General features: G+C 35.6%; 1 protein-coding gene across 8 annotated transcripts in view; it reads right to left on the bottom strand.

Annotated features, from left to right (window-relative positions):
• SPAG16 (sperm associated antigen 16) overlaps nucleotides 1–25,320 on the bottom strand; it is a 1,155,561-nt gene that overhangs the window by 563,943 nt on the left and 566,298 nt on the right. For all 8 annotated transcript variants that reach the window (XM_021924411.2, XM_017946898.3, XM_017946897.3 and 5 more), the window contains one exon: nucleotides 9,918–10,061. In XM_021924411.2, the coding sequence (XP_021780103.1) occupies nucleotides 9,918–10,061 (144 nt within the window). The remainder of the gene's footprint in view (nucleotides 1–9,917; nucleotides 10,062–25,320) is intronic.

Raw genomic sequence — 25,320 nt, 5'->3', positions numbered from 1 at the left:
AATGCAAGTTTGGTTCAATATACAAAAATCAATGTAATAGGCCACGTTGACAGAATAAAAGATAAAAACCAAATGATCATTTCAACAGATGCAGAAGTAGCATTTAACAAAATCCAACATCCTCTCATGATCAACATATTTGACCAGAAATAGAAGTAAATTTCTTCAGCCTAATAAAAACATCTACAAAAATCCCACAGTTAACATCATACTTAATGGTGAAAGACTGATCATGTTTTACCTAAAATCAAAAATAAGACAAGGATGTCTTCATTTATCACTTCTATTCAACATTGTACTGGAGGTTCGAGCCAGAACAATTTGATAAGGAAAAAACAATCAAAGGTATCTAGATTAGAAAGGAAAAGGTAAAATGATCTCTCTTCACAGATGATACAATCTTATATAGAGAGAAGTCTAAAAAATATACTAAAATGTTTTCAATAAATAAATGAACTCATCAAAGTTGTATGTTGACACAAGGTTAGGATATAAAACTTAACTATAGTTGTGGAAGAATAGTGTATTTGTTTTCTTTTTGTGCTGTAACAAATTACCGTAAACTTAGTGGCATAACATAACATGAAGTTACTATCTTACAGTTCTGGAGGCCATAAGAACAAAATAAGTTTGACTGGGTTGAAGTCAAGGTGTTATAAGAGTTGGTTCTCTCTGGTCTCTCTAGGGGAGAATCCCTTTTTCATGTCACACCACTCTTACTCTGACCATTCTATTCTACCTTCATCTTCCACACTTAAGGAAAGTTTGTGATTACAGTGGGTCAACCTGGATAATCAAATATAATCTCCTTATTTTAAAGTCAGCTGATTACAGATTTCCATCACACCGGCAACTTTAATGCCACTTTGTCATATAACATGACATATTCATAAGTTTTGTTCTTTGTCCTGTTCCTTTTTATGTTTTCAATTTTTTGACATTGTTTAAAACCTGATATTTTATATAATTTGAAATTTCTGGAAATCAGGTTTTCTTCTCTCTAAGGTTTGTTGTTACTGCTGTTTGCTGTGTGTGTGTATATGTGTGTGTATATGTGTGTGTGTGTGTGTGTGTGTGTGTGTGTGTGTGTGTGTGAATTTCCTGAGGTAATTCAGTAAAGTCTGTATTCCATGTTTGGTGTAGCCACAGAATTTTCTTCTAGATTAGCTTAATAGCCAAATAATGATTGGTCAACTGGTGATTAAATGCTTTGAACCAATAAGTCATCCAATCTTTGGCAAGTGTCTCTTTGTGCATGTTAGGACACATCTTTAACAATCTTGAAGTTTACAACTTAGCCTTAGCCTTTACCTCCTGCTTGTGCAAGTCCTTGAGGTCAACCAGATGCAAGAGATTAAACCCTTCTCACATCTTTCCTATGCATGTGCACAGCCCTCCACTTGCATGTATGTGTCCTTCCATATTCTTAGAAATATGTCAGTGTGCTTCAGATTCCCTTTGGACATTTCACTTTCCACCTTTTCTATCTAGGACTGGAGAATGTTAAAACATAAAAGAGTTCACTCTTCTTAGTAATATTCAGCAATTTTTCTTGAATAAGTGCTCCTCGGGTTGATGCAAGCTTTTGGTTAAGTTCCTGTGTTCCAAAAAAGTGGATTTTAACATTCCCTCCTCTCCGCCCATATTCTCTCTGCTTTTATGAAGGAGTGTATTTTTGAATGTCCTTACCCTGCCATTTTGGAAGTGCTTCTATTATTGGGTTTTGACTGAAATTTATTCTTGGTGTAATATTATTTATAGAAGATTTTGTATTTTAGGGTTTTATGTCCAATGCAGGACTAATACTAGGTTGTAGGTTCTTCTGATAAAGGGATTTCAGAAAAAATGAATGGTACATGTATGTGTGTGTGTATGTGTATATTTGTGAGTATATCCCTAAAATTACATAATACCTAGTGGGAGAATGAAATAAATTGGTCACATTTCTGGTCTAGCACCTTCAATTCTGTTTATTCTAATTCAACAAATATTTCTCATTCTCTATAGTGTTTCAGTTGACCTTCTGTGCCCCAGGGATACAAAGATGGGTAAGATACAGACCTTGCCTTAAAGAGCTTATAGCATTCCTAAGAGTTTTTTAAAAATTATTTTCTTTCTAGAAAAAAAAGAGGCCAATAGAGTTAGAGGCAATACTAGTTTCACAACAAACCAGACCGAGGTTAGAATCTTACTTCTGTCAAAGAATAGCAACAACCATAATAATGCTATTTTTACCAAATGCTTATTCTGAGATCAGAACTGTGCTGAATGCTTTATATATATTTTCTCGTGGAACATTCATGAAAGCCTTTTGATGTATGTTATCATCCTTTACAAATGAGCAACTGAGGCGCTGGGAGTTTAAATAAAATAACAAAGCAAGTACTCTGCCACACCCATACTGGAAAATAAGTCTGATTTTAAAAGTCACATCTTGCGTAAAACCAGATTCTGCCACTTGGTGGAGGAAAGCTCTTGGGCAGTGTCTTGATATTTATATATCTATAATACATAAAATTTCACTTTAGAGGATACTTAATACTAGCAGCCCAAACAGACAAACTATCCAGTCTTATACGGCTTAATATAACAAAGATACCTTGATTTGTCTTGGTTATAATCCCATTTCAACGGAAAGCAAGCAGTCTTATGCCATTATAAAGATATGTCATTGTACCATGTGGTTCTGAAGAGAAGGGAAGAGAGCCTGAAGGAGCTAAACTTTGCTCTTCAATGTGCAACAGCTGAAAATGTGACTTTCATTCACATTTATCTGGCCAGAGATCAGTTATATGGCCTCAATTTAACTATGAATAAAAAGGACACAGAGTATGTAGTATTTCTACAAATTGAGGAAGAGAAAGCAGCATCGTAAATATACAAAGCATTATAATTGCCACATACAATTGCAACACTTGACATATGGCAGTTGCTGTTTAAAAGGTAACTGATGTCAACATTCAAACAAGGCCTTCCCCAATGCAGATACATCTAAAGGTTATCTCCTTTCCAAATGTCCCTCTTCAACATTAGCTGATCAAATATTAAGCAGGTAACTACTATACGTATGGACCTTATTATAAGGGCATTTGTAAATGTGTATAAATCTAAAATTAACGCTTGCAAGTTTGGTTTTACAATGAAAATGTGGTTTTCATTGAGTTGTGGGACTGTGAGAAATATCTATTTTCTTTTTAACACTTCTCTGTGATGATCCTGTGTTACTTTTAGAATTAGACACACAAAAAAAAAAACTACTTAAAGAAGTATACTGTTATTTTTAATGCTTAGCCCCTTCACATAAAGATGATAACTACATTAAGAACAGAAGCATAATATATACCTCTGCAAAGAATATAAAGTAGAATATTATTACTTAACAGGGACATGTCAAAATTGTCTTAATAAAAGTCTATTACATTTTCCAGATTATGAAACAGCTACTTCTGCAGCTCAGGAAGAAAGAAGACATCATAATCTTTAGAGAGATAATATATCAACATCTGTATTCTTAAAAATAATTTGAAATTTGTACTCTTAACTTTTAGCTTATACCAAATAAAAAGTTTTCCGTGTGTATATATGTATACACATACACACACACACACACACACACACACACACACACATATATATATATATATATATTTTGAGACGACCTTTCACTCTTGTTGCCTAGACTGGAGTGCAATGGTGCGATCTTGACTCACTGCAACCTCCGCCTCCTGGGTTCAAGTGATTCTCCTGTCTCAGCCTCCTGAGTAGTTGGGATTATAGGTGCCGGCCACTACGCCCAGCTAATTTTTGATATTTTTAGTGGAGATGAGGTTTCAGCATGTTGGCCAAGCTAGTCTTGAAATCCTGACCTCAGGTGATCCACCCGCCTTGGCCTCCCAAAGTGTTGGGATTACAGGCGTGAGCCACCGTGCCCAGTCCCATGTATATATATTTTTAAAAATCTAAATAATGTACTTGTCAAGGGATTTTCATACTATGGTTTTAGGCACTACATAAATATGTGAATAGGTAGCTTGTACAGTGAAGAGAGAATATGAGGTATTTTGGAGAGGTCCATTTATTCACAATTCATAAATCAGCTCCTAAGGATAGAAGTTCTGTTTAACAGGATGCTGTCAGCTCTATTTCTGACTCAGGCAGGGAACTCAGGATAAAACGTGGCACTGTGAAATTGTTTAAACCACTAATCCAACTGCTTTTGCTTAGCGAGATATGTGGGGAATTACATGCTGTTTCACATAGTAAGCTGTGGTCATACAGAAGAAAATGCAACTCCAAGCGTTGGTGAACTGGACATTACTGTTACGAAGCAGTCCTCTGGTAGGTAAAGACCAACTAATAAATTATTAAGTAATGTAACATGAGTTTTACTGATCTAACATTATTAACCTGAATATTGATTATGTAACTCTGTGTTTTTGTTGGCCAAAGCTGGTCTAAATGGGCCAAAAATAGAACATGCCTGTGGATAAGGAAGTTCAACCACTATATTTTTTATATTGTGCAAAAAACAAATCAGAAAGATGATTTTAAAATGGAATTCTGTTGATGTTTCTGGCCAAATTTGTTTTCCTTCTAAAATATAATCTAAAATCTTAAAAAAGTACGAAACATGCAGAATTATTTCTCATTTTTATTAAAAAAATAGGATGAGTTTGGCACAATTTTAAAGAAATATTTACATTTTATGAGCTGAGAACAGCTAGATAACATACATTTTGAAGTAATTGAATTTGGTTTTCAGTTTATAACTATCTTCATCATTTACTGGGGATGAATTTTAGACAGAATTTTACCAACTAATATTGATGGTTGCATATCATTTTTCCAACAGGATTTAGTATAATCCAGAAACAAAATTGCTTCTTCCCTTCGTAGCCCATTGTGTGGCTGCCAGTTTTATAACAATGTTTGAGCTATCTTTTTAAGTTCTAAAATTTGTATCAATGAAAAATATGATGATAGCTAACACTTATTGAGCATATGTGTGCCTAGCAATCATATTTGTGTTTTTCAGATATTATAACATTAGTCTTCACAATCAGACTACAAAGTAGACATCATCATCCTTTCTATTTCACAGAAGAGAAACCTGGAAAGACTAGCAACGGTGAAGCTAGCATTCTAAAACGGGCCACCCGTATGACCTCTACCTTGCACTGGGGTATGTTAATGTTCCCACTTTTTGGCAATGTATGTTTTCTTCTTTCAGTAGTGCAAAGATTGCGCTAATGCACAGTCCCTGCATTGTTCCATCCATTTATCATTTTCAATGATTGATGAATCACTTTCAACAGCTACCAACACTTCCATCAGTCTACCAAGTAAATGCAAAGGGTGCTTTATCTTCCCGATATATAACCTCCATCTAGTGGTAAATATGTAATAATGACGAGTTACACAGTAATGAAAGTTATCCATGTCCTTCTTTAAAAAGATCTGGATAGACAAGTCCTACTGAGGAAATTAAAATCTTAGATACAAACAGAACCAATTCCACTGTAAACAACAGATAGAAATAATCGGTTATATGTATAGTATTATTTTGAGGCAATGCAGTGTTTTGAAGACTTGCACATTTTTAAATGTCTTCTGTTTGTATAGTCTGCATTATATTTGTATGAAACTTACAGGATTTCCACATTCATTTTTTGAGTTACAAATATGTAAGATGGTGTTAGTGTTGCAACAAAAAGTAGTCATTATTATTAAGGGGGAAATAAAGAAAATATGTAGTCAAAATTTAAAGAGAGTAAACACCAACTGGAGAAGTAATTAAGCTTCCATAGACAGATATTAGCTAGGACTCTTGCTCCTGTTTTGACTTTGGGGATTATCTACATTTTTACCTGTTTGGTTTTATGTTCCCCTCTTGAGCTATTTCCTGTAAGCACCATTCTGCTTTTCACTCATTAAGCTTCATGATATCTAGGTTTGACATTCACCTGGTAGATCTTATTAATAGTTTTTAGCTGTTCCAAAATCTATTCCCCTAATCAATTCCAACACATGGTACCTAACAATGTATGCAAACATATGTGTATTGACAGGTATAGTTGCTAGATTTATGCCACTTTTTAAAGTAAGCTTCAGTATCTATTAGTATAATTTATTATATGATGTCCTCATAGTCAGTTCATTTATGTATTTCATGTTTTCCAAGTACAAATCTTACTTGGTCATTGTATATTGCTCTTTTTAAACATACAGCTGAATTTCATTTTCTGTATCATTTTTTAAAGTTTTGCATTCATAATAGTGAAATGGGTCTCGGGTTACCATGTGAGTACTTAGGTTTAAAATTATGCTTATGCTCTATTTTTAAAACCAGTAATGAATTTCTCTTTTATTTTTTTCTGTCCTTGGGCTAGGTAATGAACCTAAAAATTACCTGTTTTATTCTAACACTCTTTTTTCTTTATTTTTTTTTTGTTTGTTTGTTTTGGTAAGTTTCTAAAATCTCACTCATAAAACTGCTAAAGATGGGCATGCAAGGTAAAACTTTAAAACTCAGTTTCTTCAACTGTTTTTAATCTAGTCCAGGTTTTTCTTCCATCTTGATTTAGTATTGATAATGTTTACTTTCATAGAGATTTATTATTTCCTAAAAAATTGAAGTGCATATATATTCTAGTTTCTGTATATCCAGTACTAACTCCTTCCAAGTTGCTATTTATATTAATGTTTCCTCACTTATTAACATATTTTCAGCAGTTTTCCGGGACATCTAATGTATTGTAGCTTCTTCACTATTTTTCCCCTTGAGAACAGAAAACTGCTGAAATTACATATATATGTGCATGTATATATGTCTATTATTTATATGTATATGGATATTTAATTTATATATAACTGTTTATATATTATATATATAAGTTCAGAAGTTTTCATCGATATACAACATATACATAATTATATATATATTCTAATTTATTAATTTCTAATTTTCATTGATTTTTTCTTTTGCTTTTTGTATTTCATCGTTTTTTTCAATTTGAATTCATAATCCACTTATTTTCTTTTTTTTCTTATTTAATGATAAAGAATTTAAAGCTATGAATTTTACTCTGAATACAGCTTTGGATACATCTCATAAATTTGGTAAGTGTTGTAGTTGTAATGTTTACCAACTATGTAATGAAAGTTTATAGTTCCTCTTCGACTCAGTATTCATTTACATGTGTCTTAATAATTTGTGATTACTCTCATTAATGGTTATTAACTTCATTTCACCTTTTATCATTGAATCTTGGTCATAAATTATGGGTTGTATAATTTATACTATGAGGAATTTATGCTAGATTTTGGGTAAAGAATTTATGCCTTTTTGAAAATTAAACCATAAATGAACCAAAAAGTTTATATTCTCTCCTTGTACAGAGGTAAATATATACTATTAATTATATTTAATATCATATTAATTCTTCTAATTCCACTATAATTTTGTTTACTTGACAGATTAAAAGCTGAAAGAGGTACCTTGAAGTCTTTCTGATTATAATATTTTTTTACTATCATCTTGTTTTATGAGATTTTTTGTTTTATATATTTCGACATCATATTAGCTGGATTCTCAAGTGTCAGTTATCCCCTCAATTCATTTTTTTAACCTGTCACTCTTCTTTTGCCTGATATGAGTATTACTATGCCTGTTGTATTTATTATTAGGCACTTGAGATGTCGGCTATGATATGAGAAATAGGACAAAGAAGAATGATTGATATCAGTCAAGGTGAACTACAATCATGTCAAAGATTAATTGACCTCCAAACAAAATGTGAATATGTCATTATTGCAGAAGAGACAGTGCCTGACAGTGTCAGCTACCATTGTAGTCAGGAATGCATCCAGCTGGAAGTTAGAGAAAACATTCAACTAGAAGCAACTGAAATTAAAAATAAAGGAAATGCGAAAAGCAAAGGAAAGAAAAAAAACTAAGAAAAAGTTTATGTTTCTTGTGTGAAGTGTATAGGAGGAAAATAAAAGTTAGTATATACTGTGTCCACACTAGGGTTCCAAGAAAGCAGAATCAACCAGAGCCCAGAGCTGGACTCTGAAGACTATAATTGTATTCACTGAAGATTCAACTACAGATTAGAGTATAATATTTAAGTCAAACTTATTTTAGGTTTGATTTTAAATTATAGACAAAGTATACCATCAGTTAGGAAATATATTATCTTCAGTAATTAACTATCTTTTCTTACTGACCAAATTACATAAACCAAACCAAAAATCAAATATTACAAATTTAAATTCTAGGAAACATAAATTTCAGCAACTTTAAATCCATCAACATTATCTGTAGGTACATATATATTTTTTCATATTTATATGCTATTTAGTGTTGGTCTGCATACAAGGATTATAAAATGTTTGTGGTCTGAGATGTAAACACTTTCAGAATGTGTCTCACCACAAATAAACCAAAATAGACCTTGTTGTTGTTTTTAATAATCTTTTTTAATTAATTCTACAAAAAGAACATTTGCTATTCAATATTTCTCATTTAAAAACACTTATGGTTATGTTTATTTTCTCCCCTTATATTTGTCTCATGCACTGAAAAAAAGCAAACAGTATAGCAGTATTTTACTACAATTCAGCCGTAAGAAATTGCTAAATGTAAATTCATATTATAAGTGAATAATGATGTATCTCACCTCATATTAATTTCAGTAATTGAATGGGAAAGAGGAAGATCTATTAAAAGGACCATTGCTGGTCAAACACTAATGAGAAAATCTCTGAGTCACTGGCTGTCATGGTAACAGGGCATTATCAAAATCTGATTAGTATGTCCAGTAGCTACATAAGCGATAGGCAATACTTCTAATTGTATTGTCGCTGCCTGCAACATGGGTTTTATGTTCCTAAGAGGTGAGAGGGTGGCAAGGCTCTGTTTAATTTACATACTGGATATGGAATACACTGCCTGTTCATAAAGTAGGGTCAAACATCTAGTACTAAAGATAAATTATACTTTGGAAAGATATTCAGAAGTTAAAAACAAACTTAGCTTACTCTTGTCATTAACTTACAAATTTCTAAATTTAAGTAAAAATGTTCTATCTAATTTCATAGACATTCATTGCAAAGATAAAAGAAAAATTGATTTTAAAAAGGAGTTGAGTGAAAACATGAAAATAAATCATAAGAAATCTTCCCAAGAACAAAATTTCCAAATAGAATGGTTTAGAAAAGCACAAAGAACTATGGGTTACCAAAAGTAGTCAGGCCAGAGAGTTTTAGAAAGAAGCAGATCCAAGAAGAATGATGAACAGAAAACAAGATTGGCGGTAGGAAGGGGCCACAAGGAACTATGGACAGTTTTCTATCTGTGTCTTTAAGAATGTTCTCCCTTCTGTGTCCTTGGTCTTTTAGGTATAAATGAATTTAGGTTCAGTGAATTTCAAAAATTACAGGGCCCAGTGTTTTCAGTACTACTTTGTTCTTTTTAATACCTTGAGTGTCACTGAATTTTTAAAGAAATTGATCACTGCTCTCTGATTCTTTTTGGTACATAAATTAACTCTAAAAGGAAAACTCCAAAGATTAACAAAAGTAAATTCTGGCATGTATTATTGACTAGAAATCTCTGTGCCTTGTCAGGGCTTGTGAGCACAAGGAATGTTAATAATGCTTGTCCTGAGAAGCTTATTCCTCTGGTTAAATGTGTAAGTATGTGGACTAAGTTTTACACGTACCAAATATCAAAAACAGTCAAAAGTCAATATAATGAAAACCAAGGGGGAATTTGTCTATACACTTCGAAATTCAGTGTAGGATGTGTTGTTGCAGAAAGAAAAACATCATCAAAGACAGCAGAGTGCGGAAACAGAGTAAACAAGCACGTTCCTAGAGAGATTAGGCTATTTCTAGGAGTCCTGTGCACTGACCTTGGATGGAAGCAGCAGTCTGAAAGCCAATCTGTGTGGCCAAATCCCGTGAGAAGCACGTTGCCTTTTGGAAGGCCCAACACCTTCCAGAGTCGGTCCTCGCCACAGGAGACTAGGATGTCTTTGTGGGGGTGCATGGAGACACTGCACAAGGAAAAAGAAAAAAGAGTTTTCAGGATGTGAATAAATGAAATGGCAGTGGTTATCCGATTTTAGGAAGGCAGGATAGTTTTGAGAGTATTGGCCCCAAAATAAGAGGAAGCAGGTTCTGCATCCCTGCTATAGCTCTAACACTAATAACTTTCTGATCTCCATCAATCTAATCAGCTTCACTGGATCTCGGATTCCTCATTTGCAAGACAAAGTGGTTGGTTTAGGTGATTGTGCATATCTAATTCTGGTTTGAAAAGAGTAATTCTGGTTTTTCTTTAAGGGAAGAAAAATTATGCCAATGGCATTTTTATGTTGGGATATTTGGACCAGTGGTCATGGTTACTATAGAACATCAACATTCTTTTCAAACTATCATATGTCTTAAATCAGCCATTATCCAGGAAAAGATCATGAATCATAGCCACATCATCATAGTTCTGTAATAAATACTATAAATGAAACATTAACTCCATGGCCCACTATCTACACAAAGTGAAGGAACTAAAATTCTATCCTAAAATACCACTTAAATTGGCTTCAGTCAATGCATGGTACACAAATTACAGTAATGAATTCAAGATTCAGAAGGCAATTCCCACTCCATACAGGCATAGAGGGAAATAAGAAAGAAGTATGTAAGATTAATGATTAACACATTAAGCACTATTATTTGAACTGGACTCTGATCACTGTGGCTATTTTAATACTGGAGCTTAACTATTTTAAAATCAAAGTATACAAGGTTAATGCCTGATATTTTATCTATGGTAATGCTTTAATCTTATTTATATAAAGTATCATCTATGCCTTACAATGTAATGGGAACAGATATGTCCAATGTTAAGCACCTATTAAAATTCCAATCTAAATATTAGTAACAAATTGTTCAATTTCAATTTGGCCATCTAAACTCAAAGACATAATACATTTACTTGCCTATGTAGTTCGGTAAGACATATGATGATTTAAAAAATAGCAATCACATGTTCATTTTTCCCTTAGTCTATTCTATAAATGGTCTCGTTCTTTTCTGCTGAAATATGGGTTTTAAGAAATACATTTCCCAAAGAAACCATGGCTCTAGTCCACACCAACATGGCTAACTAACTCCAGGCTTACATGAGAGCAAACCATATCTCGTTATTTATACCTTACATTAATATCATTAAACTCTAAAATTATCAACTGAAAAATTATTTTTAAATTAGACCTACACAGTTTTGGGAATTTACTGGCTTCAACATTAGCAGCATTCAGGTCAAAGCCATGTAACCACTACGGGCATGGCCTTCTTTCTAGTGAAACATTTTTTCATTTTTCTCCAGCATTTTGCTGCTCAAAATAAACACAGTGGAAGGGAAATTATTCATTTTGCAATTCATCATAATGTTGGTTTGTGACTTTCAGAAGGCCAATTTAAGTAAAGAATTTATTACTGCTCAAACCGGATAGAAGATACATTTATAGAACTTAATTAGAAGAAAAATATGATGAGAGGTAAAAAATGTCAGATTAAAATGAATTCTGTATTCAAATACACACAAGAAGGCAAACCGAATCCTTGAAGCTACTGAGTATGATGTATGTTGGCTCACAGCTTTCCTGGCAGACACACGCACACTTGACCAGATGATAAATTACCCTCTTTAAGTGAAGATAACTAAAATCATTGAAGTTTTTACGAACTTTGAAAGATAAGTTTCCAAAATGACTTTTGTGAGAGGAGCTATTTGTAGAAGTTAAGGCAAAAATATAAATACAAACCCATTGATGGCTAATCAGTTTTGGAAGTACTTTTTTCTGACTCGTCTCATCCCCTCCACTTTGTGGCCTCCTCTGTGATACCTTAAACAACTTTGACTCCCATTCCACATGGACTGATCCTCCTAATCACACTCTGATTCCTTTGTCCATGTATTCCTTTTCTAACACTGGCATAGATACATACATGTACACACTTGCATGTGTGTGTGTATATACACACATATATACATATATATACATATATACACATATATACATATATATACACACACATATATACACACACAGATATATATATATGTAAATGACTTTGTGGATAATTCTACACACATTTCAGCCAGGCATAAAATGTTCTTTAGCTGAATAGAAATATTTTCAGCATATATAGAAAGGAATTTAATGCTTTGATAATACATTAATATGGAATAAGTGCATCAGCAAATAGTGGACATAGCGATAAAGAATCCCAGTGAGGAGTTCCAAATCTCAGTTCAAATCACTCCTGTGGGAGGGAAGCACAGTTTAAGGGCCATGGACCAGAAATATTTTCCCACATACAGAAACTGTGTTATTCTCAACTCCATAATGAGACATAATGTGATCATCATCATCATCATTAACTAATGGTAATGATACTTAACATTGTTTGAAAATTTAATGTGCCCCATACCTGATACTAAATGCTTAGTTCTCACAAATGAAATGAAAGCTCAAAAGAGTTGGGGTTCATATCTGTGTTGTTTGCTGTATGCTCAACCCCAATAGTGGCTGGCACATAGTAGCTATTCAATAAACATTCATCAGATACATGACTTAGTGATTGATGTTGGTACTATCAGTATTGTTATTTTATGCCATAAATAGAGTTAGTAGAAATACCGTGTAAATTGCCCAAGCTTACCTTTGGTAGTGAATGGAAACCAACTTTGAACCCAGTATGACTTGGCTTTAAGATTCATAATTTTAGCTACTCCTACTTAGTATGAATATTCAATCATTTGTTATTTCTATGTGTACTATAAACATCAATAATTACTGTTACAGAGCTTGGATGTAACTATTATCATGCCCAGTAAATGCTTAAGTCATTTAGTCATTATTAAACCCTGAGGTAAAGAATCAATTTAGGAATTGTCAGCGTATTGTATCAGAGCTCAGTACCACCAGACACAATAGTCTTAGAGGGGTTAGAAGACCCTGCTCTTTACAGTTAATATGCTCTGGTACTGCAGGAGAGACCAAGGGAGGAGAGCCTCTCCTACAATCTGTCGCCATAAGTTTCTGTGCAGATGTACATGCTGCACTTAACAATATCTCTAAGATCTTTATTTTCTTGCGCTAATAGTACAAGTCCAGTATTACACATCAAGTTGTCAGCGGGCATTGACTTTTTTTTTTTTTTTTTTTCCGAGACAGAGTCTCACTCTCTTGCCCAGACTGGAGTGTAGCAGTGCGATATCAGCTCACTGCAACCTCCCCCTCCCAAGTTCAAGCAATTCTCCTGCCTTAGCCTCCTGAATAGCTGGGATTACAGGCGCATGCCACCACATCCAGCTAATATTTGTATTTTTAGTAGAGACAGAATTTCACCATGTTGATCAGGCTGGTCTCAAACTCCTGACCTCTTGATTCGCTCACCTCGGCCTCCCAAAGTGCTGGAATTACAGGCATGAGTCACTGCACCCAGCTGACTTTTTATCTTTTATTTTCATAGAGGTCTCTAAAAATAAATGTAGAACAATACTTAATAATCATTGATTCCATACCCTTTTAATTCATTAAAAATTTACCCATTTATACTCAGGGCTCAACTTTGTTTACCTCCGAATCAGTCTTTTGAAGAAGCTGAAGAATAGGAGTAATAAATAATACTTTATAGGAGTCAGTTCCTCTTCCCAAAATTGCATACATAAATTCATTCAGGGGCTATAATACAGGCATACCTTGGAAATACTCCAGGTATCAGACAATCTTGGCTTCAGACAATCTCAATAAAGTGAATATCACAATAAAGCAAGTCATACAAACTTTTTGGTTTCCCAGTACATATAAAAGTATGTTTACCCTATACTATAGTGTATTAACTATATAATAGCATTATGTCTAAAATGACAATGAAAAAATAGTTTATTGCTAAAAAATGAAGATCATCTTAACATTCATCCAGTCATAAGCTTTCTGCTGGTGGAGGGTCTTGCCTTGATGTTGATGGCTGCTGACCAATCAGAGTTGTGTTTCCTGAAGGCTAGATGGTTGTAGCAATTTCTGAAAATAAGACAACAATGAAGTTTGCCACATCGATGTACTTTTCATTTCAAAAAGATTTCTCAGTAGCATGTGATACTGTTTGATAGCATTTTACCCACAGTGGAACTTCTATTCAAAATTGGAGTCAACCCTCTCAAACATCTTTATCAAATATGTTTATGAAATATTTTAAATCCTTCCTTGTTATTTCAACAGTGTTCACAGCATCATCACCAGGAGTAGATTCAATCCCAAGAAACTACTTTCTTTGCTTATCAATAAGAAGCAACTCTTTATCCATTCAAGTTTTATCATCAAATTGCAGCAATTGAATCACATTTTCAGGATGCACTTCTAATTATGGTTATTTTTCTATTTCTATCACATCTGATGTGACTTCCTCCACGGAAGTCTTGAACCTCTCAAAGTCATCCATGAGGGTTGGCATCAACTTCTTTCAAACTTCTGTTAATGTTTATATTTTGATCTCTTCCTATGAATCATGAAAGTCTCTTTCCAGAAGGTTTACAGTTTACTTTGCCCAGATCCATCAGAGGAATCACTGTCTATGGCAGCTATAGCCTTACAAAACGTATTTTTTAAAAAATAAGAATTGAAAGTTGAAATTACTCATTGATCCCATGGGATGCAGAATTGATGTTCTGTCAGCAGGCATGAAAATAAAATTTTCTCCTTGTACATCTTCATCACAGTTCTTGAGTGACCAGGTGCATTTTCAATGAGAAGTAGTATTTTGTAAAGAATCTTTTTTTTTTTTTTTTTTTTTTTTTTTGAATAGTAGGTCTCAAAGGTGGGCTTAAAATATTCATTAAACCATGCTGTAAACAGATGGGCTGTCATCTGAGTTTTGCTGTCACATGTGCAAAATAGATTTAGTATAATCTTAAAGGTCCTAGGATTTCCAAAATGGTCAATGAGCATTGGCTTCAACTTATACCAGCTGCATTAGCCCCAACAAGAGAGTCATCCTGTCATGTGGAGTGTTAAAGCCAAGCATCGACTTCACCTTTCTAGCTTTAAGAGTTTTAATAATATATTCTTCCAATAAAGGGCTGTTTATGCTGAATAATTTTTTTGTGGTTTTTTTTTTTTTTTTTTTTGAGATTAGAGTCTCTCTCTGTCACCCAGGCTGGAATGCAGTAGAGTGATCTTGGCTCACTGCAACCTCTGCCTCCCAGGTTCAAGCAATTTCCCGGCTTCAGCCTCCCGAGTAGCTGAGATTAGCCACCTGCCACCATGCCTAGCTAATTTTTGTATTTTTGGTAGAGACAGGGTTTTGCCATGTTTGCCAGGCTGGTCTCTAATTCCTGACTTCAGGCAACCCATCCTCCTTGGCCTCCCAAAGTGCTGGGATTACAGGTGTGAGCCACCACACCCTATGCTGATGATTTTTTAGTTTAGTCACCTTTATTATCTTAGCTACATCTTCTGGATAACTTGTTATAGCTTCTACTTCAGCACTTGTTGCTTCACCTTACACTTTTATGTTATGGAGATAGCTTCCTTCCTCAAACCTCATGAACCAAACTCTGCTAGCTTCAAACTTTTCCTTTGCAGCTTTCTCACTTACCAGCCTTTGTAGAACTGAAGAAAGTTAGGGCCTTGCTCTGGATTTGGCTTGGGCTTAAGGGAATGTTGCGGTTCGTTTCATCTTTTATATAGACCATTAAAACTTTCTCATGTCAGCAATAAGGCTGTTTTGCTTTCTTGTCATTTGTGTGTTCATGGTAGACCTTTTAATTTCTTTCCAGAACTTTTCTCTTGCATGCACAACTTGGCTAGCTGTTTGGCTTAAGAGGCCCAGCTTTCAGTCTATCTCAGCTTTCACCATACCTTCCTTACTACACTTAATCATTTCTAGCATTTAATTTAAAGTGAGAGACATGCAACTCCGCCTTTCACTTGAACATGTAGAGACCACTGTAGGGTTATTAAGTGGCCTCATTTCAATATTGTTGTGTCTCAGGCAATAGGGAGGCCTGACAAAGGGAAGAGAAATGGGGAAATGGCCAACATGTGGAACAGTCAGAACAAACCAACATTTATCGATTAAGTTTGTGGTCTTATATGGGCGTGGTTCTTGGCATCCCAAAAGAATTAAAATAGTAATGTCAAAGATCACCAATCATACATCGCCATAACAGACATAACAGTAATGAAAAAGTTTGAAATATTGGAAGAATTATCAAAACGTAGCACAGAAACATGAAGTGAGCTCACAGTGTTGGAAAAAAATGGTGCTAATAAACTTGCTTCATGCAGGGTTGCCACCAACCTTCATGATGTGGTTTGGCTCTGTGTCCCCACCCAAATCTCACTTTGAATTGTAATACTCCCCACATGTCAAGGGCAAGACCAGGTGGAGAAAATTGAATCACAGGGGTGGTTTCCCTCATGCTGTTTTCATAATCGTGAGTTCTCATGAGATTTGATTGTTTCATATGGGGCTTCCCTCTTCACTCTGCTCTCATTCTCTCTCTCGCTACCCTGTGAAGAGGTGCCTTCAACCATAATTTTAAGTTTCTTGAGGCCTCCCCAGCCATGCAGAACTATGTGTCAATTAAACCTCTTTCCTTTATAAATTACCCAGTCTTGGGTATGTCTTTATAGCAGCGTGAGAATAAACTAATAAAGTAAATTAGTACCACAGAGAGTGGGATGCTGCTGTAAAGATACCTGAAAATGTGGAAGCAACTTAGAAACTGGGTAACAGGCAGAGGTTGGAACAGTTTGGAGGACTCAGAAGAAGACATGAAGTTGTGGGAATATTTGGAACTTCCTAGAGACTTGTTGAATGGCTTTGACTAAAATGCTGCTATTGATATGAACAATGAAGTCCAGGTTGAGGTGGTCTCAGATGGAGATGAGGAACCTGTTGGGAACTGGAATAAACGTGACTCTTGCTATGCTTTAGTAAAGAGACTGGCAGCATTTTGCCCCTGCCCTGGAGATCTGTGGAACTTTGAACTTGAGAGAGATGATTTAGGGTATCTGGCAGAAGAAATTTCTAAGCAGCAAAACATTTGACTTGAGTGCTCTTAAAAGCATTCAGTTTTATGCATTCACAAAGATACGGTTTGGAATTTGAACTTATGTTTAAAAGGGAGGCAGAGCATACAAGCTCAGAAAATTTGCAGCCTGATGATGAGATAGAAAAGAAAAACCCATTTTATGAGGAGAAATTCAAGCTGGTTGCAGAAATTTGCATAAGCAATGAGGAGCCAAATGTTAATCACCAAGATGATGTGGAAAATGTTTCCAGGGCGTGTCAGAGGTCTTCACAGCACTCCTTCCCATCACAAGCTCAGAGGCCTAAGAGGAAAAAATGGTTCCATGGGCCGCGCCCAGGATCTTGCTGCTTTGTGCAGTCTTGGGACTCAGTGCCCTGTATCCCAGTCATGACTAACAGGGGTCAACATAGAGCTCAGGCCTTTGCTTCAGAGGGTGCAAGACCTAAACCTTGGCAACTTACATGTGTTGGGCCTGCAGGGGAGCAGAAGTCAAGAATTGAGGTTTGGGAACCTCTGCCTAGATTTCAGAAGATGTATAAACATGTCTGGATGTCCAGGCAGAAGTTTGCTGTAGGGTGGATTCCTCATGGAGAACCTCTGCTAGGGCAATGTGGAAGGGAAATGTGGGTTTGGAGCCCCTACAAACAGTTCCAACTGGGGCACTGCCTAATGGAGCTGTGAGAAGAGGACCACTGTCCTTCAGACCCCAGAATGGTAAGTTTACTGACAGCTTGCACTGTGCACCTGGAAAAGCTGCAGGCACTCAATACCCATGAAAGTAGCTGGGAGGGGGCTGTACCCTGTAAAGTCACAGGGGTGGAGCTGCCCAAGGCTATGGGAGTCCACCCCTTGCATCAATGTGATCTGGATGTGAGACATGGAGTCAAAGAGATCATTTCGGAACTTTAAGTTTTAATGACTGCCCTATTGGATTTTGGACTTGCATGGCACCTGTAGACTCTTTGTTTTGTCCAATTTCTCCCATCTGGAATGGGTGTATTTACCAACTGCCTGTATCCCCAGTGTGTCTAGGAAGTAACTAACTTGCTTTTAATTTTACATGCTCATAGGCAGAAGGAACTTGTCTCAGATGAGACTTTGGACTTGGACTTCTTAGTTAATGCTGAAATGAGTTGAGACTTTGGGGGCTGGGAAGGACATGATTGTGTTTTGCAATTTGAGGGCATGAGATTTGGGAGGGGCCAGGGTAAAATGATATGGTTTGGCTCTGTATACCCACCCAAATCTCACCTTGAATTGTAATAATCCCCACATGTCAAGGGCAGCACCAGGTGGAGAAAATTGAATCATGGGGGTGGTTTCCCCCATGCTGTTCTGATGATAGTGAGTGAATTCTTATGAGATCTGATGGTTTCATATGGGACTTCCCTCTCCACTCTGCTCTCATTCCCTCTCCTGCTGCCCTGTGAAGAGGTGCCTTCCGCCATGATTGTGAATTTCCTGTGGCCTCCCCAGCCATGCAGAACTGTGAGCCAATTAAACCTCTTTTCTTTATAAATTTCCCAGTCTCAGGTATGTCTTTATAACAGCGTGAGTATTAACTAGTATACTTCAGTTAGAAAAAAAAGCATTATCTATGAAATGCAGTAAAGTGAAGTGCGATAAAATGAGATATTCCTGTTCTCCTATGAGTATGTTTACCACTATCCCCATTTTTCCAGGTGGAAGAACTGGGACACACAGAGGTTAAGTGATCCACCCAAGGTCACAAAACTAGGAAGTGGCAAAGCCAGAATACACGAACTTGAGTGAACTGTCTCAAGTCTGTATACTTAAGTAGAGTTAGCTCAATACCTCTGTTGACTTTTCTTTTTTAGATGAAAGCAAGAGTAAAGAATGTTGTTTTATGTATGTCTAGGGGACTTATTGAGATGCATTTTGAAGTTTCTAAAGAACTGGTCTTTTTTGTTGTTGTTATTTTCTAACCATGTGTAAAAGGTTATAACTACTGTTAAGGATTAAGGATGTATTCCAATAAAACTAGTCACAAAACCAGTTGGTGGGCTAGGTTTGGCCTGTGGGCCATAGTTTGCTGATCCCTAAACATTTGCATGACGTGGAGTAGACTAATGTTTAAGAGCATGGGCGCTAGAGTAAGATGTGAGTTTGAACTCTTGCTCCAGTGTTAGCTAGCTAGACATTCTTTGATAAATTTCCTTATCGGCATTTTTGTCAGGTACCTCACCTGAAGAAATGGGACTACTGTAGTATTGATCACAAAAGCTTATTATGGGAATTTTTAAAGTTAATACTTGTACAGGACTTAGAATGGTGCTAGACACATAATGAAAATTTAGTGAACATTATCATAGCACAGAGAGACAGGGTCCCTGGGACTTGCCTGCCTAGATTTGAAAAATGGCCCACAACTTAATTACCAGCTGAGTATGTTGTACAGCTCAGCTTTCTTATTTGTGAAAACAGGGTAAAAATACTGATCCATCTGGGCATTTGAGTATAAAATAAGTTGATATATGTAAAGTAGTTAGAACAATTATCTGAGCATTTGTCAACTTTCCACAAATGTCAACTGTTATTACTATTATTCAACATTATTGAACTTCATTGTAATTTGGCCCTTCATATAGTTAACATCTATCATTCATATGCTCTTCTTTTAAAGACCATGGGTAGGACATTCACTACTTAAAATTGTAGATATTTACAATCAAATGATGTTTTCTCTTAGTTTTGATAAACACTGGATACTGCTGTGTTTAATATGATGTTAAGTCATTCTCTGACAAAAATGTAGCATCATAAATAACACTTTCACAAGTGAATATAAGGGATTTTGTGGTTGTTTCTTTCATGATAGGGATTTCAGGAACACACTGAGGGAAACAGTGGAGAGTATGTACAGATTCACTCCCATCCTTACTTGCACGTATGCAACTGGCACAAAGTCGTTGCTGATTTTGGGGGAAAAGGGATGCGGAGCTGAATATAGCAGAATACCTTTCCTCAAGCTTTGTCTGCAAATAGGTCTCCCTCTTGTAAACATAAAATGACTTTCATCCTCAAAGATGTCATCCCAAAGTTCTAATAAATAAGAATAACAAGCTTTTGCTTAATTTCTTCCTGGCACCTGCCCTAAGTGCCACAAACTCATTTTACTTCAAACTTTGAATATGAGCTTTCTACTTCCCTTTAACTTACTATTAATTATAATTACAAGATTCAAAGACAAAGGCCTTGTCACCACATTCCTAAGTTAATAAGCTTATAAGTAGGGTGAAAATCATACAGGAACACATCTTAGAGATTCAAGAAAAGACAATGTGGGTGAATGCTAGTCCTGCTTCTTAATCAAGTCATGTTCTAATGAAGTATCCATAAAATGTTTTGTTAAATAACATACCAGGCACGTTGCATAAAATATTATGTTATGGCAGAGATTTTTTTCATTTATAATAGGACACATTTCTTATAATAGACCACATGATATACACTTCAAAAGCTCTTCCCTCTAATTGAAATTGTTCTTTCCAGTAGTGGCATTACACAAGGATATTTTGGAGGGAGTATGTGTAGGTGTATGGTGAACACTATTAATTATCAGTAGAGTTGGTGACATAAGCACCACTGTTAGACTTTTCAAAAGAAAAGAATATTAATCCAAAAAAAGATTGTCACAAGAAAGACTAATTAGATACCCTTGTCTTCCCTTTAGGTTATCCAGCATTGCAAATGTTTCCTTCATTTCAGTTCACAGGCTCTAATTATTGCCACAACAGATGCACAGTGGGTGGAAAATAAATCAGTACCAAAACTTGTGCCCTGTGAACATTAGATGACCACTTATGTGCTTGTCCTTAAAGGCAACACACACTCACAGATTACATATGCTTTTATTCAGGTTGCCAGGACAAATAAATAAAATGGAGTTGTCTGACTGTTGCTCAGCTAAAAACTGCATCTTATATCGTGATGTACATCAGCATTTATATAAAGTACTTTAACATGGAATTTTTTAATTATTCCAGCAAATATGTGTTTATAGCCTATGATGTAGTATGCAATACAAAGGCATCACCCTCAGGAAACTTACCTATGTGTAGGGGAGAACAAATCAGAAAATAACTGAACAAAATAACTCAGCTGTAAAGAAAATGTAGTAAAGTGATATAATAAGTTGGGGGAGAATATTATTTTTGATGAGGTGGTCAGGGAAGCCCACATTGAAAACATGACCTCCTAACTGAGACCAGAATGACAAGGAAGAAGTACCTTTGGGATGGTCTAAGGGCAGATGGTGTCAGTCACAAGTGACTGCAAGTGCAAAAGTGCTAAGGCTGCAAGGAGGTGGTGCACTCAAGGGACAGAAGGAAAGCCAAGGTGACTGAAGAGAACAGGTGAGGAGGACGGTGTTGAGGATGAATAGGGAGCGAGAGGAAGGCAAGTACCAAAGTCAGGCTTTGTAGGGCTTTTGGACTGAGGAAAGACAACTAAATTTCTCCTAAGATCATTTCACGGTTTTAAGTAGGAGAATTATATATGATTGATGTATTTTTAAAAAGATATCTGTAGCTGCTCTGTGGAAAATGGAAAGTGAGAAACAAGAGAAGAAACTAGGACACTAACTTGGAAAGTATAGTAGCAACCCAGATCTATTTAAACTACGGCTCCTCATCATTATGGCAGATGTCGCTTTAGTATATTGGCATTGTCACTACTATCTTTAGGAAAGGTCAACTCATAGTTGTCCTCGCCATTAAAAAATATTTAATAATTAAGTGTACTTAAAAAGTGCCAAGGTGAAATGCAAATGCAATAAAAGCCACAAAACAAATGTGTATACAAAACATAATAATTTAAAATCTGTCAAAATAAGACAGTGGATCTTATTCATTTTCAGAAGACAGCTAAGTAAATGTGAAAAAAAAAAAAATGAAATCTTAATACTTCCCCAGCACTTTAAGTTTTAAATACTGTGAGATTATAGGTTTTATTCAAAGCACAGCAGATTTACATCATTAGGATCTAGAAAGTAGCACTGTCCTTTTATTTTTTACTAGAGTGGAGCATTTTTACAGTTTTTTTCAGTTTGTGGACTTATTAATAATGCCCTAGAGGGTAGTCATGAAAGCTAAAGCTTCAGTTTTCTTCTCTTGTTCAATGTTCTTCCAACCTTATACATACTGTATACGCCTTGCCCCCTGGCTAGTAGTGCTAATCCCAATCATTGGCAAGGTAAGAGGCAGCTGAGACCAAATATCTGCTCTGGTTCAAATGTAGGGAAAGGCCTTATATAGTGACTTAGACTTAATACTCAATGGTACTGCGATTAAATTTCACCCATGTTATAGAACATTGTAACATTCATCCAAATTAACAGTTTACTTTTATTTTAAGAGGGAGTCTCACTCTATCACCCAGGCTGGAGTGCAGTGGCGCAATCTTGGCTCACTGCAACCTCCGCCTCCTGGGTTAAAGTGATTCTCCTGCCTCAGACTCTCTAGTAGTTGAGATTACAGGCACCCGCCACCATGCCTAATTTTTGTATTTTAGTAGAGATGGGGTTTCATCATGTTGGTCAGGCTGGTCTCGAACTCCTGACCTCAAATAATCTGACAGCTTTGGCCTGCCAAAGTGCTGGGATTACAGGTATGAGCCACCACAGCTGGCCTATATTATTAGTTTACAGATTCAACCCAAATCTTTTTAAACATGGTATCAATCCTTTGGTCTTTCTCGTCTCATGTAAAACTTTCCACACAACTTTCTAAAAACTTGTATTTTATTCTTAAATTAGATAGCAACATTTTATACTTCTGAACTAAAATTTTAGTTTAATTCTGAATATAAGCACTTCTCTAGGAAAAGTCTTCATGTTGGATAAAGCCAAATTTTAGCTAACTGTGATTAAATTAATTATTAAATAAGGGTAATACTATCTTGGCCTTTTAAATATACTAATATAAATGTTCCTTGGAAATTAGTAGACTGGTTTGTTATAAGAAAAAAAAAACAAACAAAGTGAAAATAAAAATATAAAGACTTACATTTTACAACATTCAACTCAAAAATCATTTATGGAAAGTCAACATATAAGCAAATAAGCAGCCTAATAATCTTTCTTAAGTCACCACTGATCAAACCTCATCAGCACACATTCTCTTGCCCTCCTGTCTCCCATCCCTCTTTCTACCCGGAAGAAAATCATAAAAATCAGAATTTCTCTTCCCAAAGGTGGGTCTTAGAAACTAGAACCCCCCTCCTACAAAGCAAGCCATAAAACCTTCTCTTATTTTCCTTAAAGATCTTCATTCCAGAGAGGTCCTGCCCTGTACTCGAAAGGAAGAAATGCTATACAGGCAGGACAGAAGAATCTGAACCGCCAGGCCTCTCTACATTTCCCCTTCCAGGTTATTATCATTAGAGCATAGCCTTTTGTCCAATCACATTTCTACTCGACTGTCCATTCTTCATCGAGCCTAAACATACACAGTTTTCCCTGGGTTTTAGGTTTTCATTTTTGAAGGTTTCTCTGTCATGTAAAACTTGGACTAAACAAATTTGTTTTGCTTTTCTCTTATTAACATGCCTTTGTTACGGTATTGCTGGTCCTGACCCTTATAAAGAAAGATATCGCATCCTTCTAGTTTTCCTACAATCCACATAATGTCATTTCCATTTTCTTCAAAGTTATTCAACTTTCTAATACACAGAAGAAATACCATTTCAAAACACACAGATTCGACTAAAGGAAATTTGTAAACTCTAAAGACAGGAGAATCAAGACCTACTGTTTTGGTAAATGAAATGAAGACAATCAATGAAGCAGGTGAATTACTTCCAGACTTATGAAATTATCTCCTGGAACCTTCCTGCTACCTTAGCAGCCGAACATTTTATGCTACATAGTTTTATATATACTGTGGTTCATGTTACAAAATCACTGTACTTCTTTATGATTTAACAAGTTTGAAAAGATACATTACACATTTATGTTCTAAAGAAAACCATTTCAATAATAAAGTTTATTTGGTTACTTCATGTTTCAGCAATTTATAAGAATTTTGTGTTGTTATGAATGTAAAATTTTCCATTTCATATCTCCTTATTATATTAGTGGCAAAGAGTAGATTATTTGGAATGTCAAACTTCCTTATGATAAGGACTTTAACATGAAAAATGTCTTTTCTAGGAGGATATTTAGAAATATAAACTACATATAGTCTAGAAATAACTGGAAGAATTACAACTGAATACATAAAATTCAGGTGAATTTACATGCTGAAGTACAGTACAGAATTCACTTCAATGTGGCTCCAATTTATTAGATACCACAAGCCAATATGATTATTGTAATGACATATAATGACTTTTGTATCTATTTTGTAAATAAATTAGAAAGCCAATATTAATTTTTTTATCATTGAAGTATACTCATCAAACTTATGGTTTGGATATGTTTTGTTTCCAACAAATCTCATGTTGAAATGTTATCCCCAGTTTGGTTGGGTTGGGAGGTGGGGCCTAAGTAGGAGGTGTTTAGGCCATGGGGGTGGATCCTTCAAGGATGTTGTGGGGCCATTATCACGGTGGTGTGTTAGTTCTAACTCTATTCGTTCCTGCATGGGCTAGTTCTTAAAAAGAGCCTGGTACCTCCCCGCTCTTTCTCTTGGTTCATGTCCTGCCATGTGGTCTGTGCACAAGCTGGCTCTCTGTCACCTTATGCCAAGAGTGGCAGCAGCCTGAGGTCCTCACCAGATGCAGATGTACAATCTTGAACTTTCCAACCATCCAGAATTGTGAAAAAAATACATCTTTTTTTCTTTATAAATTACTCACCCTCAGGTATTGCTTTATAGCAACACAAACCCATAAGGTTTGGAATTTGAGGCATATATTGAAATTTTAAAAAGTTATATATATGTCAATCTGAGTCTCAATTTCTACACTAAAAAAAAATTCCTAAGACTGTGAATAAGTTTCTATTATCATATTTCAGTTGCGTCATAGACCTTGCGCAGAAACTGTTGTGAACAAGAGGAATAGATCAAATCTCTGGGTTTGGCACTCACTATATGTAATTTGAGATGCTGGCAAGGGGAAGTTGAAGAGCTGCAAGGGGCAATAACTGGCATCAGTTTCCAGTAGATGGTAGGAAGGAAATAGGATGGGAAGAAGGGAACAGGAGTATAAATTGGGATTATAAAAACACTTTGATAAAGTTGTTA

The sequence above is a fragment of the Papio anubis genome, chromosome 10 (genome assembly GCF_008728515.1).
Source record: "Papio anubis isolate 15944 chromosome 10, Panubis1.0, whole genome shotgun sequence".
Lineage (NCBI taxonomy): Eukaryota > Metazoa > Chordata > Mammalia > Primates > Cercopithecidae > Papio > Papio anubis.
Note: the sequence above shows the minus strand (reverse complement) of the source record. Positions and strands in the feature narration are given on the sequence as shown.